The sequence below is a fragment of the Trachypithecus francoisi genome, unplaced genomic scaffold (genome assembly GCF_009764315.1).
Source record: "Trachypithecus francoisi isolate TF-2019V2 unplaced genomic scaffold, Tfra_2.0 Lachesis_group2, whole genome shotgun sequence".
In the NCBI taxonomy this organism is placed as follows: domain Eukaryota; kingdom Metazoa; phylum Chordata; class Mammalia; order Primates; family Cercopithecidae; genus Trachypithecus; species Trachypithecus francoisi.
In genome coordinates, this window is record NW_022681465.1 from 33,182,325 (window position 1) to 33,195,260 (window position 12,936).

At 33.3% G+C, this 12,936-nt stretch overlaps 1 protein-coding gene across 18 annotated transcripts in view; it reads right to left on the minus strand.

Moving 5' to 3' along the window:
- PPIP5K2 (diphosphoinositol pentakisphosphate kinase 2) overlaps nucleotides 1–12,936 on the minus strand; it is a 77,127-nt gene that overhangs the window by 35,131 nt on the left and 29,060 nt on the right. For 14 of the 18 annotated variants that reach the window (XM_033178998.1, XM_033178999.1, XM_033178995.1 and 11 more), the window contains 6 exons: nucleotides 11,984–12,069; nucleotides 9,576–9,701; nucleotides 9,316–9,437; nucleotides 8,555–8,737; nucleotides 1,606–1,747; nucleotides 626–849 (listed from right to left, as the gene is read on the minus strand). In XM_033178998.1, coding sequence (XP_033034889.1) covers nucleotides 626–849; nucleotides 1,606–1,747; nucleotides 8,555–8,737; nucleotides 9,316–9,437; nucleotides 9,576–9,701; nucleotides 11,984–12,069 — 883 coding nt within the window. The remainder of the gene's footprint in view (nucleotides 1–625; nucleotides 850–1,605; nucleotides 1,748–8,554; nucleotides 8,738–9,315; nucleotides 9,438–9,575; nucleotides 9,702–11,983; nucleotides 12,070–12,936) is intronic. The other 4 variants (XM_033178997.1, XM_033178988.1, XM_033178986.1 and 1 more) reach the window with 1 other exon arrangement.

Consider the following 12,936-nt stretch of genomic DNA (forward strand, 5'->3'; position numbering starts at 1 on the left):
ACTTACATTTATTTATTCCATATGGAATTATTATTTTCCATTCTTTAGCTTGTTCGCATATTATTACTAAGAGTATCAATTCTTAAATTTAAAAAAAATTACTACATTCTTATGGCACTGAAAACACTCTGTATACTACTATGATGATAGAAACATGTCACAATAAATTTGCCCAAACCCGTATATACAACACCAAGAGTGAACCCTAATGGACTATGGACTCTGGGTGATGTGTCATTGTAGGTTCATCAGTTATAAAAAAAAATGCACCATTCTTGTGGAGGATAATCATAATGTGGGGGAGGATGCGCTATGTATGGAGGCAGGGGGCATATGGGAAATCTTTGTACCTTCTGTTTGATTTTGCTGTGAATATAAAACTGCTCTAATAAATATAGTCTACTAAAAAAAGTCATTGTAATCAAACTATTAGAAAATCAAATAATGTGATGACTATAACCATAAAAAGCTTAAAATATAAATTCATAATTACCTAATTTCCTGTTTAAAGTTACTGGTTTTCCAAGGACATGAAAACCAACTACATTTTTTTCCACCAACAGACATTTTAAAAGTATGTATTTATTTGATATTATAAGAAAATTGATTCTTAAGAATGACTTACCTGAGGGATAACAATATCTGCTAATGCCTTCGAAAGCCTATATAATTCCATTGTGTTTTCTAATTTCAAGGAACCATTATGCTGGACATCATATTTTATACAGTCATATATGTCAGGGATTTTACTAATATCGTATCTTCCATTCTTTGTTTTAAAGTCTTTCTCTAACTTGGACCATCTACGTAGCATAAGCTCCAATGTTTCACTATGGTAAAGCTGAATATCTAAAACAACATAACATTTTTAGTTTATACAATTTAAAAATCTGATTTAGAATATATATTAATATGTTAATAATTAGAAACTTTTTAAAGTGTCAAAAATACAACGGTATTAAGTTAGGAAGTTACTATAGGCATAGACTACTAGCAACCATATATTTTTTAGACTTAAAGGGTTAGGAACTAGGCTTATAAAAGACTTTTTCCATATATTACAGACTTTAATAACAAGAAGACGAAAAAGGGCAACAATTTTAACAAAGCTCTTTTAAGCTCATATATTTTCAATTTTCAATACTGTTACTCTTATTAGATTCACATAACTAAGTGAATAGGTAGACTATCTTTAGCAGAGGAACCTTAGACATTAAAAATAGTCCAAATGATCCATTTTCTGACAGAAAAAAACCCAAGATGCCAAAGTTTTCTAAGTTACTAACCAACTAAGCTTTGGGGCCAGAGCCTAGATCACTTTCCTGTTGCTTGCTCCTTCTTATTACCCTGTCTACTCACGGCTTAACTATATGGCAATGCTGCATAATAAGATAATCAAATGATAATATTTTATCTTTCATGCTGTCATAGATAAAAACCACTATAACTTAGCCACTATTTTTTGCTTGATATATATTAACTCATACTATACATAGCTCTCAAGAAAGGCTTATTTCTTAAAATAAGATTGGTGCATCGTATTTTAAAACGCTTAATTGAATAGTAACTTTTATTTGTTCTATGCTCTAAGAAAAACATATTTACCTGATAATTTGGGATCTTCCATTCGATGTCTGATTTGAGAAGTCAAACTCTGAATTAAGGAATAAACTTTATCACAGGTCTTCACAGGATTTTTAATTAAATGCATTGATTTGATAAGAGAAATGCTTCCAGATGGAGTAAGCTACAAATGAGTAAAGTATATATTTTATATCTGGTTATGCCTAATTGTCTAAGAGAACAATATACATATACAAAATTTTCCAGTAGCTGGAGAATAATTCCATAGCAGAAATTAAAATGACCACAAAATACAGTTGACCCTTGAACACCACAGGTTTGAACTGCAAAGGACCACATACATATATGCAGGATTTTTCCCTAAAAGTTACACCAAAATGTACTGCTTCTCCTGCCTCCCCTTCCACCTCCTTCACCTCTTCCACCCTTAAGACAGCAAGACTAACCCCTCCTCTTCCTCCTTCTTCTCAGCCTACTCAGTGTGAAAATAAAGATGAAGACCTCTAAGATGATCTACTTCCCCTTAAGGAATAGGAAATATATTTTCTCTTCCTTATAATTTTCTTAATAACATTTTCTTTCCTCTAGCTCACTTTAGAATTTTCTTAACATTTTCTTTTCCCTAGTTCACTCTATTGTAGGACTATAGTATGGAATATATATACAAAATATTGGGGAACTTCCAAAAAGTATGTGAAAAAATTGAATTAAAAGATAAAAGTAAAAAACTTTATTTCTCAACACAAAGTCTGTCAGGGTCAAGACACTTTTGTAAGCAATGATACCAGCCATTTAGTCTATTCCTACAAAAACTGAGGCTCCTGGGAATTTATCCATGTCAATACAGACTTTTTGACATTAACTGAAGAAAAATGAGTGCCCCTTAAATATTTTTTTAAGATTAGAATACAAACAGAAGTCAGAAGGAGCCATATCAGGACCACAAGGTAGATTCCTAACGATCTCCCACTGAAGTTCTTGCAAAACTACCCTTTTCTGAGAGGAATAAGCAGGAGCATTGTCACGATGGAGGACTCTGTAGTGAAGATTTTGTGGGTGTTTTCTGCTAATGCTTTGGTTAACTCTCTCAAAACAATCTCATAATAAGCAGATGTTATTGCTTTTTAGCGCTCCAGAAAGTCAAGAAGCAAAATGCCTTGAGAGTCCCAAAAAACAACGCCATGACCTCTGCTCTTGACCAGTCTGCTTCTGCTTTGACTGGACCAATTCTACCTCTTGGTAGCCATTACTTTGATTGCGTTTTGTCTTCAGGGTCATCCTGGTAAAACCAGTTTCATCTTCTGTTACAATTCTTCAAAGAAATGCTTCGGGATCTTCATCCCACTTGTTTAAAATTTCCATTGAAAGCTCTGCTACTGTCTATAGCTGATCTGAGCACAATGGTTCTGGTACCCTAAATTAAGTAGAAAGTTTGCGCAACTTTAATTTTTCAGTCAGAATTGTGTAAGTTGAATCAACTGAGATGTCTATGGTACTGGCTATTGTTTCTGCTGTTAATTATTGGTCTTCTTCAATTAGGACATGAACAAGATTAATTTTTTCCTTGCAAAATTGATGTGGATGGTCTGCCATTGAGGGCTTCATCTTCGACATCATCTCGTCCCATCTTAAAACGAGTTATCCATTTGTATACTGCTGATTTATTTGGGAAACTGTTCCTATAAACTTTTTGTAAAGTATCAACGATTTCACCATTTTTTTCGCTTAAGCTTTGCCATAAATTTGCTGTTTGTTCTTGTTTCAATTTTAGCAGAATTCATGTTGCCCTCACAGGGGCTCTCTTCAAACTAATGTCTTACTCTTGTTAGTGCCTCAAACTAAATCCTATTCAGACATGTTATAACAAGTTAATACGAGTTTATTTTACTATAAAAAAAAAAGTTGAAATTTGTGTATAGTTTCCGCATAATGAGCATTTTCCATTAACTTCTGAAGACCCTTCATATATGTTCATTGTTCACATTATTGCTAAGGCTTCTAGTCAGAGGTAGGCTTAACTTGGTAGTTAAGTTTTTGCAGAGTCAAAAGTTAAACACTAATTTTTTTTTACTGTGAGGGGGACTGGCACTTCTAACCCCAATATTGTCTAAGGGTGAACTGTATAGTAGTAAGATCAGGGAGGAAGTAAAATACTCAATTCATGTTAAAAAATATTAAACCTTAGCTGTCATTATCATTAATTTAGCAGAAATACTCTAACTTAATAGAATTTGATGACAATATGCTGACTCTCTTAACATGTGTGAATATGGTTCTGACCACTTGACATATATTTACATGTAATAACTCTAGCCATCTATTATTTTCTTTTCCCAGATGAGTTACTTACCTGAGGTTAAGCTACTTGCTTAAGATCAAACCACTAGGATGTGAAGGAGTAGGACTCAAATGCAGGTAGTCTGGCTACAGACTGGTGCTCTTAACCACTATCCTATTATGCCTTTGTAATGATTTATTTTTTTGAATTTAATAAAAGCCATCAATCAAAATATAGTTTCACATTCCAGTTTTGACATTTAGCTTGGCAAGTTATTTAATCACATTAAGTAAGTTTCTACAAATACAAAAAAATATAAAGTGCAATTCTACTTCTGGTTATAATAAACTAGGTAGCTTAGACCAATATATCCACTGAAGGTAAGTAAAAATTCTGGGCAAAGAATTTCTATTCTTATGTTTTAAGGAATCTGTGAAATAACAAGGTGGTAAAGAATTATGGAAGCAAACTCAAAGGTCAGTGATCCAGAAAGTGAGTCTAGAATTTAAGGCTGTTTCTCCACTGGAAATATTTATATTTATGAATATAATAAATGACTCCAGTCAAAAGAGTGCATAAAGGAAAATTTATGGCCTAGGGAGCATATTTTGTAAAAGACAGAACATTAATAACTTAGTAAGTATTCACCTGGTGTTATTAATTTTGAGAATCAGAAAAATAGCAAAATAAAACTAGAGAGGTAGAAGAAATAAAATATTAAGCAATGAGAATTAATCAAATGGAAAATAACATATAATTCAGAGACCTAACAAATCTAAACAATGGTTCTTTGAAAGGACTAATAAACTAATCAACCATGGTGAAACTGATCAAGAAAAACAGGAAAAAAGTATCATGTTATGAAAGAAAAAGGGACATCTCTATAGATCCTACACAAATTACAAAGAAATTAAAGAGGAAATTATGAACAAACTTCTAAAAAATGCAATTTAATACTGACATAAACATAACTGAGAAGTACTAAACTATTCTGAAATCTATAATTAGAAACTTTCCCACAAAGAAAACACCCACAGGATTTACCGTACTATCTACCAGTAAAGTTTACCAAAAATTTAATGAAATATTTGTACATACACTATTCCCCTCAAACAGGAAGTATTTCCTAACTAATTTTATAAGACTAGCATAATCCTGACATCGAAATAAAAGACACAACAAAAATAAAAAAGTAAAGGCCAATCTGACTCATGAACATAGATTCAAAATTCCTAACCAAAAATATCAGCAAACTAAAATCAGTGATATGAAAGAAAAAGATCATACATGGAAAAGTTGAGGATATTCTACAACTAAAGTTAGTTTCACATTCGAAAAACTATATGTTGTAATAGATGAAAGAAAATATGATAAAATTCAGTAAGTGTTTATAACCTATTAGCCAAATAGAAACAATGAAATTTCCTTATTTTGAAGAAGGGCAGCTATATAAAATATCTACAGAAAACTTTATATTTAATGTACAAGTGTTACTAGAAATGCTACTTTTATTTAATATTGTTTTGAGGGTCCTAGCTATGGAAAGCAAGAAAAAGAATTTTTAAAAAACAAAGATTGGAAAAGCAAAAAACATATGGATGTGGTGCTGTTAAAGAATCAAACAAATCTAGATAAATTATTAGAACTAATGAGTTCAACAAGGTTGATGCCTATAATCTCAATATTTTAAAACTAATTATATTTCTATACACCAACAACAGAGAATAAAACTTTTAAAGAGGGGCCATTTATAATTGCATAATATCAATCACCTCAGCCTAAATCTAACCAAGATGCACAAGAACTCTGAAGTAAATTATAAAACATTATTGAAAGATATTAAATATCTAAACAAATGAGCTACACATTCACAGATTGAAAGACTACAGACAAAAATGTAAATCTGCACAAACTACAGATATAATGTAACCTAAATAAAAAATCCCAACAGTATTTTTGATCAGCTTGTTTTAAAATTTACATGAAAATGCAAAAAAAAAAAAAAAAGAAAAAAGCCAAGAAACACTTGAAGAAGGATCCATTTGCGTGTTGGGAGGTATTATTCATTGGCACAAGGATCAACAAACAGAATGCAGGGTCTAGAAACCGATTACACATATATAATAAAGACGGTACTTCTGAGTAGTGGGAAAGAACAGTCTTTTCAGTATGTTCTGGCTGGGACACCCAGATGTACATATAGTTAGGGGAAATATCAACCTTGATATTCTTAGTTGATAGCACACACAAAAGTCAATTTTATCTGGATTGCTGACAAATGTGAAGAGCAAAACAGTAAATTTATAGAATATATATATATATATATCTATCTTATGGCCTCTAGTCAGAAAAAGATATCCTAAACAATGTATTAAAATACATTGGCCATAAGGAGAAAAAAATGAACTTGGAAATCATGAAAAACTAGAACTTCTGCTTATCAAAAGATATTACTGGCTGGGCTTGGTGGCTCATGCCTGTAATTCCAAAGCCTTGGGATGTCAAGGCAGGAGGATCACTTGAGCTCAAGAGTTTGAGACTAGCCTTGGCAATGTAGTGAGACCCAGTCTCTACAAAAATTTAAAGTTAGCTGAGCATGGTGGCATGCACCTGTAATCTCAGCTACTCAGGACGCTGAAGCAGGAGGATTGCCTGAGCCCAGGGGTTTTAGGCCGCAGTAAGCTATGATCACACCACTGCACTCCAGCCTGGGTCACGGAGCAAGACCCTCTCCCTAAAACAAAAACAAAAAAAAAAAAAGAAAGAAAAGAAAAGACATCATGACAACATGAAGGCTCAGAGTAGGTGGTGTTATCTACATATAACAAAGAACTCATATCCAGAATAGATAAAGAACTTCTACCATTCAAGAAGAAAAACAGACAATTCAAAGAAAAAAGACAAGAGACTTGTCCTCATTCAAGAGGATATCTAAATGGTCAACAGACACTGAAGCCACAATAAAGTGAATTCTAGGTATATACACCAGAATGGCCAAAATGGAATCACCTGAGAATCCCAAGAATGGAGAATATGTGGAACAATGACAACTATCATGGACCTCTGGTGGGACTGTAAATTAGCTCAATGGCATTAGAAAACAGTTTGACATTACCTACTAACATTGTAAATAAGCATACCATGGTCACAATAATTCCGCTCCTACAATATACCCAAGAGAAACATATTGCACAGGTGGCATACAAGGGTATTCATGGCAACTTTAATCCTAACAGTCCAAAACTCTAACAATAATAGAAAGCATATAAAAATTGTAATATGTTCATAAAATAGTACATGGGTCAACAAACTATAGCCTGCAGGTCAAATGTGGCCTGTCACACAGGCCATGAGCTAAGAATGGTTTTTACATGCCCAAAAGGCAGTTAAAAAAAAAAAAAATGCAACACAGACCATATTTGGACTGCAAAGTCTAATTTTTTTAAATAAAATATTTACTATCTGGTGTCTTACAGAAAAGTTCTGCCAACCTCGAAACGGAATACAACAAACACAGCTATGATTATTAACTAACTATGACCATTACTTACTATGGTTGAATTTTACAAATAAAATATCAAATAAAAGAAGCCAAATATAAAATAGAACATGTTCTATTATATGAACCTTAAAAAATAGCCAAAGTAAATTAATATTGTAGAGCCACTATAGAAAACAGTATGAACATTGCTCAAAAAACTGAAGACAGAATTACCATATGATCCAACAATCCAAATGCTAGGCATATAACTAAAGGAAATGTAATCATGTCAAGGAGATATTTGCATTCCTATGTTTATTGTAGTACTGTTCACAATAGATAAGATCTGGAATCAACCTGTCCAATAACAGATGAACCAATAAAGGAAGTGTAGTATATATACACAATGAAATATCATCATCTAGCCTTAAAAAGAAGGAAATCCTATCATTAGCAACAACATGGATGAACCTAGAAGACATTATGTTAAGAGAAATAAGCCAGGCACAGAATGACAAATATGTATAATCTCACTTATATGTAGAATCTAAAAAAGTTAAACTCAGAAAAGCAGAGTAAAATGATGGTTACCAGAGGCTGGAAAAGGAAGGGGTTGGGAAGATGTTGGTCGAAGCGATACACAAGTTCAGTTAGATAAAAGGAACAAGTTCAGGAGCTCTATTGTACAACATTGTGATTATAGTAATAGCAATGTATTTTATCCTTGAAAATTGCTGAGAGTAGATTTCAAATGCTCTCGTCACAAAAAAATAAGGATGTGAGGTAATACATAAATTAGCTCGAGTTAGCCATTTCACAATGCATATATACTTTAAAACACGTTGTGTTATAAACATATATAACTTTAATTTGTCAATTAAAATCAATAGATTTAAAGTTAGAAAAAAGCCAAAAATGAGACTACACTGGTTAGAGACTATACTCATTATCCAAGTAAGTATTCTGGATATGAAAAGAATATAAAAAGTCGGGACAGTAGTATTTATGAGGAGGTAGGGAATGGGTTGCAATTGGGAAGGGGCATACAGAAGCCAAAGTTGTTCCAATGTTCTATTTCTTTACTTGGAGGATGATAACATGTGTATTTGCTTTATAATACAATAAGCTCTACATTTATGTTTTATGCAGTTATCACTTTTCTGTGTGTGTCTGTAATATTTCACAATACAAAAGAGTTTGCTAAGACCCACCTTTTCATAATCTTCAGCAGTAAAATCTCTGTCTTTCTGAAGTATTTCATGAAGCCTTGCCTTCACACGTTGCTGACAACTGCTCAAAGAGTCACTATCACTATCCAAAAGACCGTTCATATTTGCACTTTTCACCATTTGAACAAGAATGGGCGTAAGCTCTCCTTCCAAAGCTAAAAGCCCCTAAGCATATTAAATAAAGAAAACACGAATTTAAAAAATTAATATGTAAAATAATATTTGTTACATATTTATTTTCATAAGGTATAAAATAAGTTTACAGTAAATAAACTTTATTAATATGACAATTGATTATTGTCATTTTAGGGTTTTACTTGAAAGTTCCAAATACAGAATTTTTAAATATTCCTTAGTTAAATTTTTTTTTTTTTTTTTTGAGACAAGGGTCTCATACTGTTGCCTGGGGTAGAGTGCAGTGGCGTGATTTTGGCTCATTGTAGCCTTGACCTCCTGGGCTCAGGTGGTCCCTCCCACCTCAGCCTCCTGAGCTGCTGGGACTATCGGTGTGAACCACTACATCTGACTCATTTTTTTTTCTTCAATTTTTTTGTAGAGACAGGGTTTCGTCATGTTGCCCAGGCTGGTCTCAAACTCCTGGGCTCGAGTGATCTGATCACCTCAGCCTCCCAAAGTGCTAGGATTACAGGTGTAAGCCACTGCGCCCAGCCAAAAATGTTTTAAGATGCAATATTAGATTAAAAACTCAAGTAATTCTAAAAAAAAAAAAAAACTATTTGTACCTTTGCAAAAGCAGCTGCAGTCATCTGGACTCGTCCTTCATCAGAGGCATATATTTTGAGGTCATGTCTGTAGGTGCTATGTAATCTAAGTAAACCACAACCAGGAAATCCTGCATAATCTCCTGAAAATAAATCCTCAAATCACTTCAGCTATATTTTCATTTCATTGTATTTCTATAAATACTTAATAACATCAAAAATGAGGATTTCAAAATACAATTTATGAAATTAGTCAAATTAAAGAAAACTCTAAGATTTACCTTGACCTCCAGGATACATACACCTGAAAGCTCTTCCAAGTTCTTCAGCCTGGACCCTGCCTGCAGGAGTTAATTCACCTCCCCATTTTAGAACCAAAAGTAAAGATGGTTCTTCTCTTCGGCTGTCTATGACACATATGAATGAATAAAACAAATGTTAAGTTTTTTTTTAAACAGACTTGTCTTAAGATTAATTTTTTGTTTGTGCTCTCTTCTGTGGTGAAATATAACCCATATGTAAGATATTTTCTTCCTTAAATGTTGTTGCACGTATGTTCCTTAATGCTGTTTGTAGGCAGTTGCTTCGGTAAGGAATACTCCCTTGCTATTCCTGTTTAAATCTTACTGAAATTTGAAAATCTCTCTCATACTTTAGAAAAATGGCTCCCAATTTTCTTCAGGGATGTAACGTTTCTCCCTTGCCTGTTCTCATAGTAATTTCTTCAGTGTACTTAATTTAGTTGTGCTATGTCTGCTGGATTGACAGCTCCTTGATGCCAGAATCCAGGTTTTATGTGCCTTGCTATAAAGCACCTTTTTCAGTGCTGTCTCATAAAAGAAAATACATTAGTTGAAGTGAAGAAGATATATATTTTGTTGTTGTTGTTGTTTTGTTTTTTGAGACAGAATCTCGCGTGGTCGCCTAGGCTGGAGTGCAGTGGCAAGATCTCGGCTCACCGCAACCTCCGCCTCCCGGGTTTGAGCAATTCTCCTGCCTCATCTTCCTGAGTAACTGGGACTACAGGCGCCTGGCTAATTTTTGTCTTTTTAGTAGAGACGGGGTTTCACCATGTTGGCCAGGCTGGTGTCGATCTCCTGACCTCAAGTGATCCACCCACCTCGGCCTCCTAAAGTGCTGGTATTAAGGCGTGAGCCACTGCGCCTGGCCAGATACACGTTTTTAAGATGTGAAATCGGTGATTTGCATCATTTTTAGGAAGATATGAGATGACAGAGACTAACATTTATTCTAATTTAAATTTTATGCAATCTAATACATTTTATACAATCTAATAAATTTTATGCAAATAAAAGGTAATCAAGAGCAGCTTTTTAAATTTGAACTTGTGGAATCTCTGCATGTTATACATCAGAGTATTTTCTTGGACAAAGAAAATACCGTAAGTTAATGAGTTTCTGTACTTAATTTTGACCTACTCCTTTTCATGGTATTAAGATCTGTGTTGGGTTCTGAAAAAAAAGTAATTCAAAAATAAGCATTATAAGCACTAAAAGAACTTAACAATGATTCTTTAAAGGTGAGAGGAAATCACCCCTTCACCTGCAGCTAGTTAGCAGTTCTGTGAGTTTTGTCATGTAGATCAATATTAATTTATGGAATGAAAGTTAGTTACCTAACTTTTTAAATTATTTGTTTACAGAATGTTTTTGATGATAAATACTAAGATATAGAAAATTAACCTGTATTACTATTAACCACAAAATGTGATAAAAGCAATATATCAAATGTTAAAATATATAAATAAAGATTATTATAAATTTGTGTCTGCATTTAAGATAATCATTACTTTAATTTTTGCTACTATAAGTAATACCACTATGAATATCCCTATAGATCAATCTTTCCCTGAACATATGATTACTTCTTTGGGTTAGATTCTGATAAGCAGAATTCAGGTCAAAGCATAAGAACATCTTTTGAAGTTTTTGATATATTGCCAAATTACATTTCAAAAAACTGTGCCAATTTATACTTCTACTATAGACTGAAATCCTGTCTCAATGAATTCTCATCAGCACACTTTATTACCAGTTTAAAACAGAAATGAAGAAAACATTTTGTCAATATGATACGCAAGACAGATTATTATTACTATCTTTATTATTTTATTGGTCATCTGCATTTCTCTATGAAATGACTTCCTCAATCCCTACCCTTTTCTTTTGTAAGGTGAATGTATTTATAAATGTGGATACTGACTGCTCTTAGGAGACCAAACTTGTTTAAACACTTACTCTGGTTTACTGGGTGGAAGGAAATATCCACTTATTTTAAAAACAGGTTAATTGTATATTTTTTCAAAGTCTTTTTGTACTTCTTGGGCTTTCTTCTTAGATACTCTGCCCTCTGCTATCAAAAGGTGATGTAAGGGGCCCATTAAATAACAGTTATAAATAAATACGTTTTCTGAAACAATCCCACAGTTAAAAGGAAATCCTATGCAGTTTTCAAAATAATAAAATCTATCCTTTATTTAAAGAATAGGTAATGTAAAAATGTATCCTTTATTTAAAGGAAGCACAGCTAAGATAATTCCACTTTATTTTTCCTCACCATGCCAATCCTAAACTACTAAGCAAAAGATGGTCCAAAGGTAATCAACAGTGAATAACAAGTTACTATATATATAAATAAAACTACTGTATAAGCATTAAGAATGACATACCCTCCTCTTCACTAGATGTTTTAGGACAACCATGAGGGAGATAGGTCAACTGAACCTTACGATTTATTCCAGAAAAATGACCATACCTGAAAAATAAAATGATAAGCAGAATAGACAATGTAGGGAAAAACTAATTCTCACATATTCATGCTCCCTTGTATTTGTAATTGCCTGTTTAATTCTTCAAAATATTCTAGCCAAAAAAAAAAAAAAAAAATTGCACCATATATAATCATTCTAACCACATTAAAAACAAAAATGTTTTTCTAAAAATTACAGGCATAGGTGCCATGGCTCAAGCCTGTAATCCCAGCACTTTTGGGAGGGCGAGGTGAGCGGATCACTTGAGGTCAGGAGTTCAACACTAGCCCGGCCAACATGGTGAAACCGTCTCCACTAACAATACAAAACTTAGCCAGGCGTGGTGGCGTGCACCTGTGGTCCCAGATACTTGGGAGGCTGAGGCACGAGAATCGCTTGAACCTGGGAGCGGGAGGTTGCAGTGAGCTGAGATCATACCACTGACTCTAGCCTGGGTGACAGAATAAGACCCTGTCTCAAAAAAAAAAAAAAAGACAACTCTGAAGAGATAAAGTACAGAAATATGTAAAAACACAGATATATGTGTTTTAAGAAATAAAGGAAATAAGATTATAAGAGGTTAAAAATGTAAAGCTATAACAGGAATATTGATGGGTATCCATTTTACTTGATTAAGGCAAAGTTCAAATTTTTTATATTTAAACTGCAATGAATCTATGGTCAAGTTAGCAATGTGGCCTTGATTCTAAGCAGTATTTCACAGAAGACACAAATCTGATGTCCTTGTTTAATCTTCTCACCTAAATTAAAACTAAAGCTAAAACCTTCAATACAACAATCTATTTTTTTCACATTAGATTTTCCTTCACGTCTCAACTATAGTAACAAAGAGTAAAAAGATCAGACTGTGA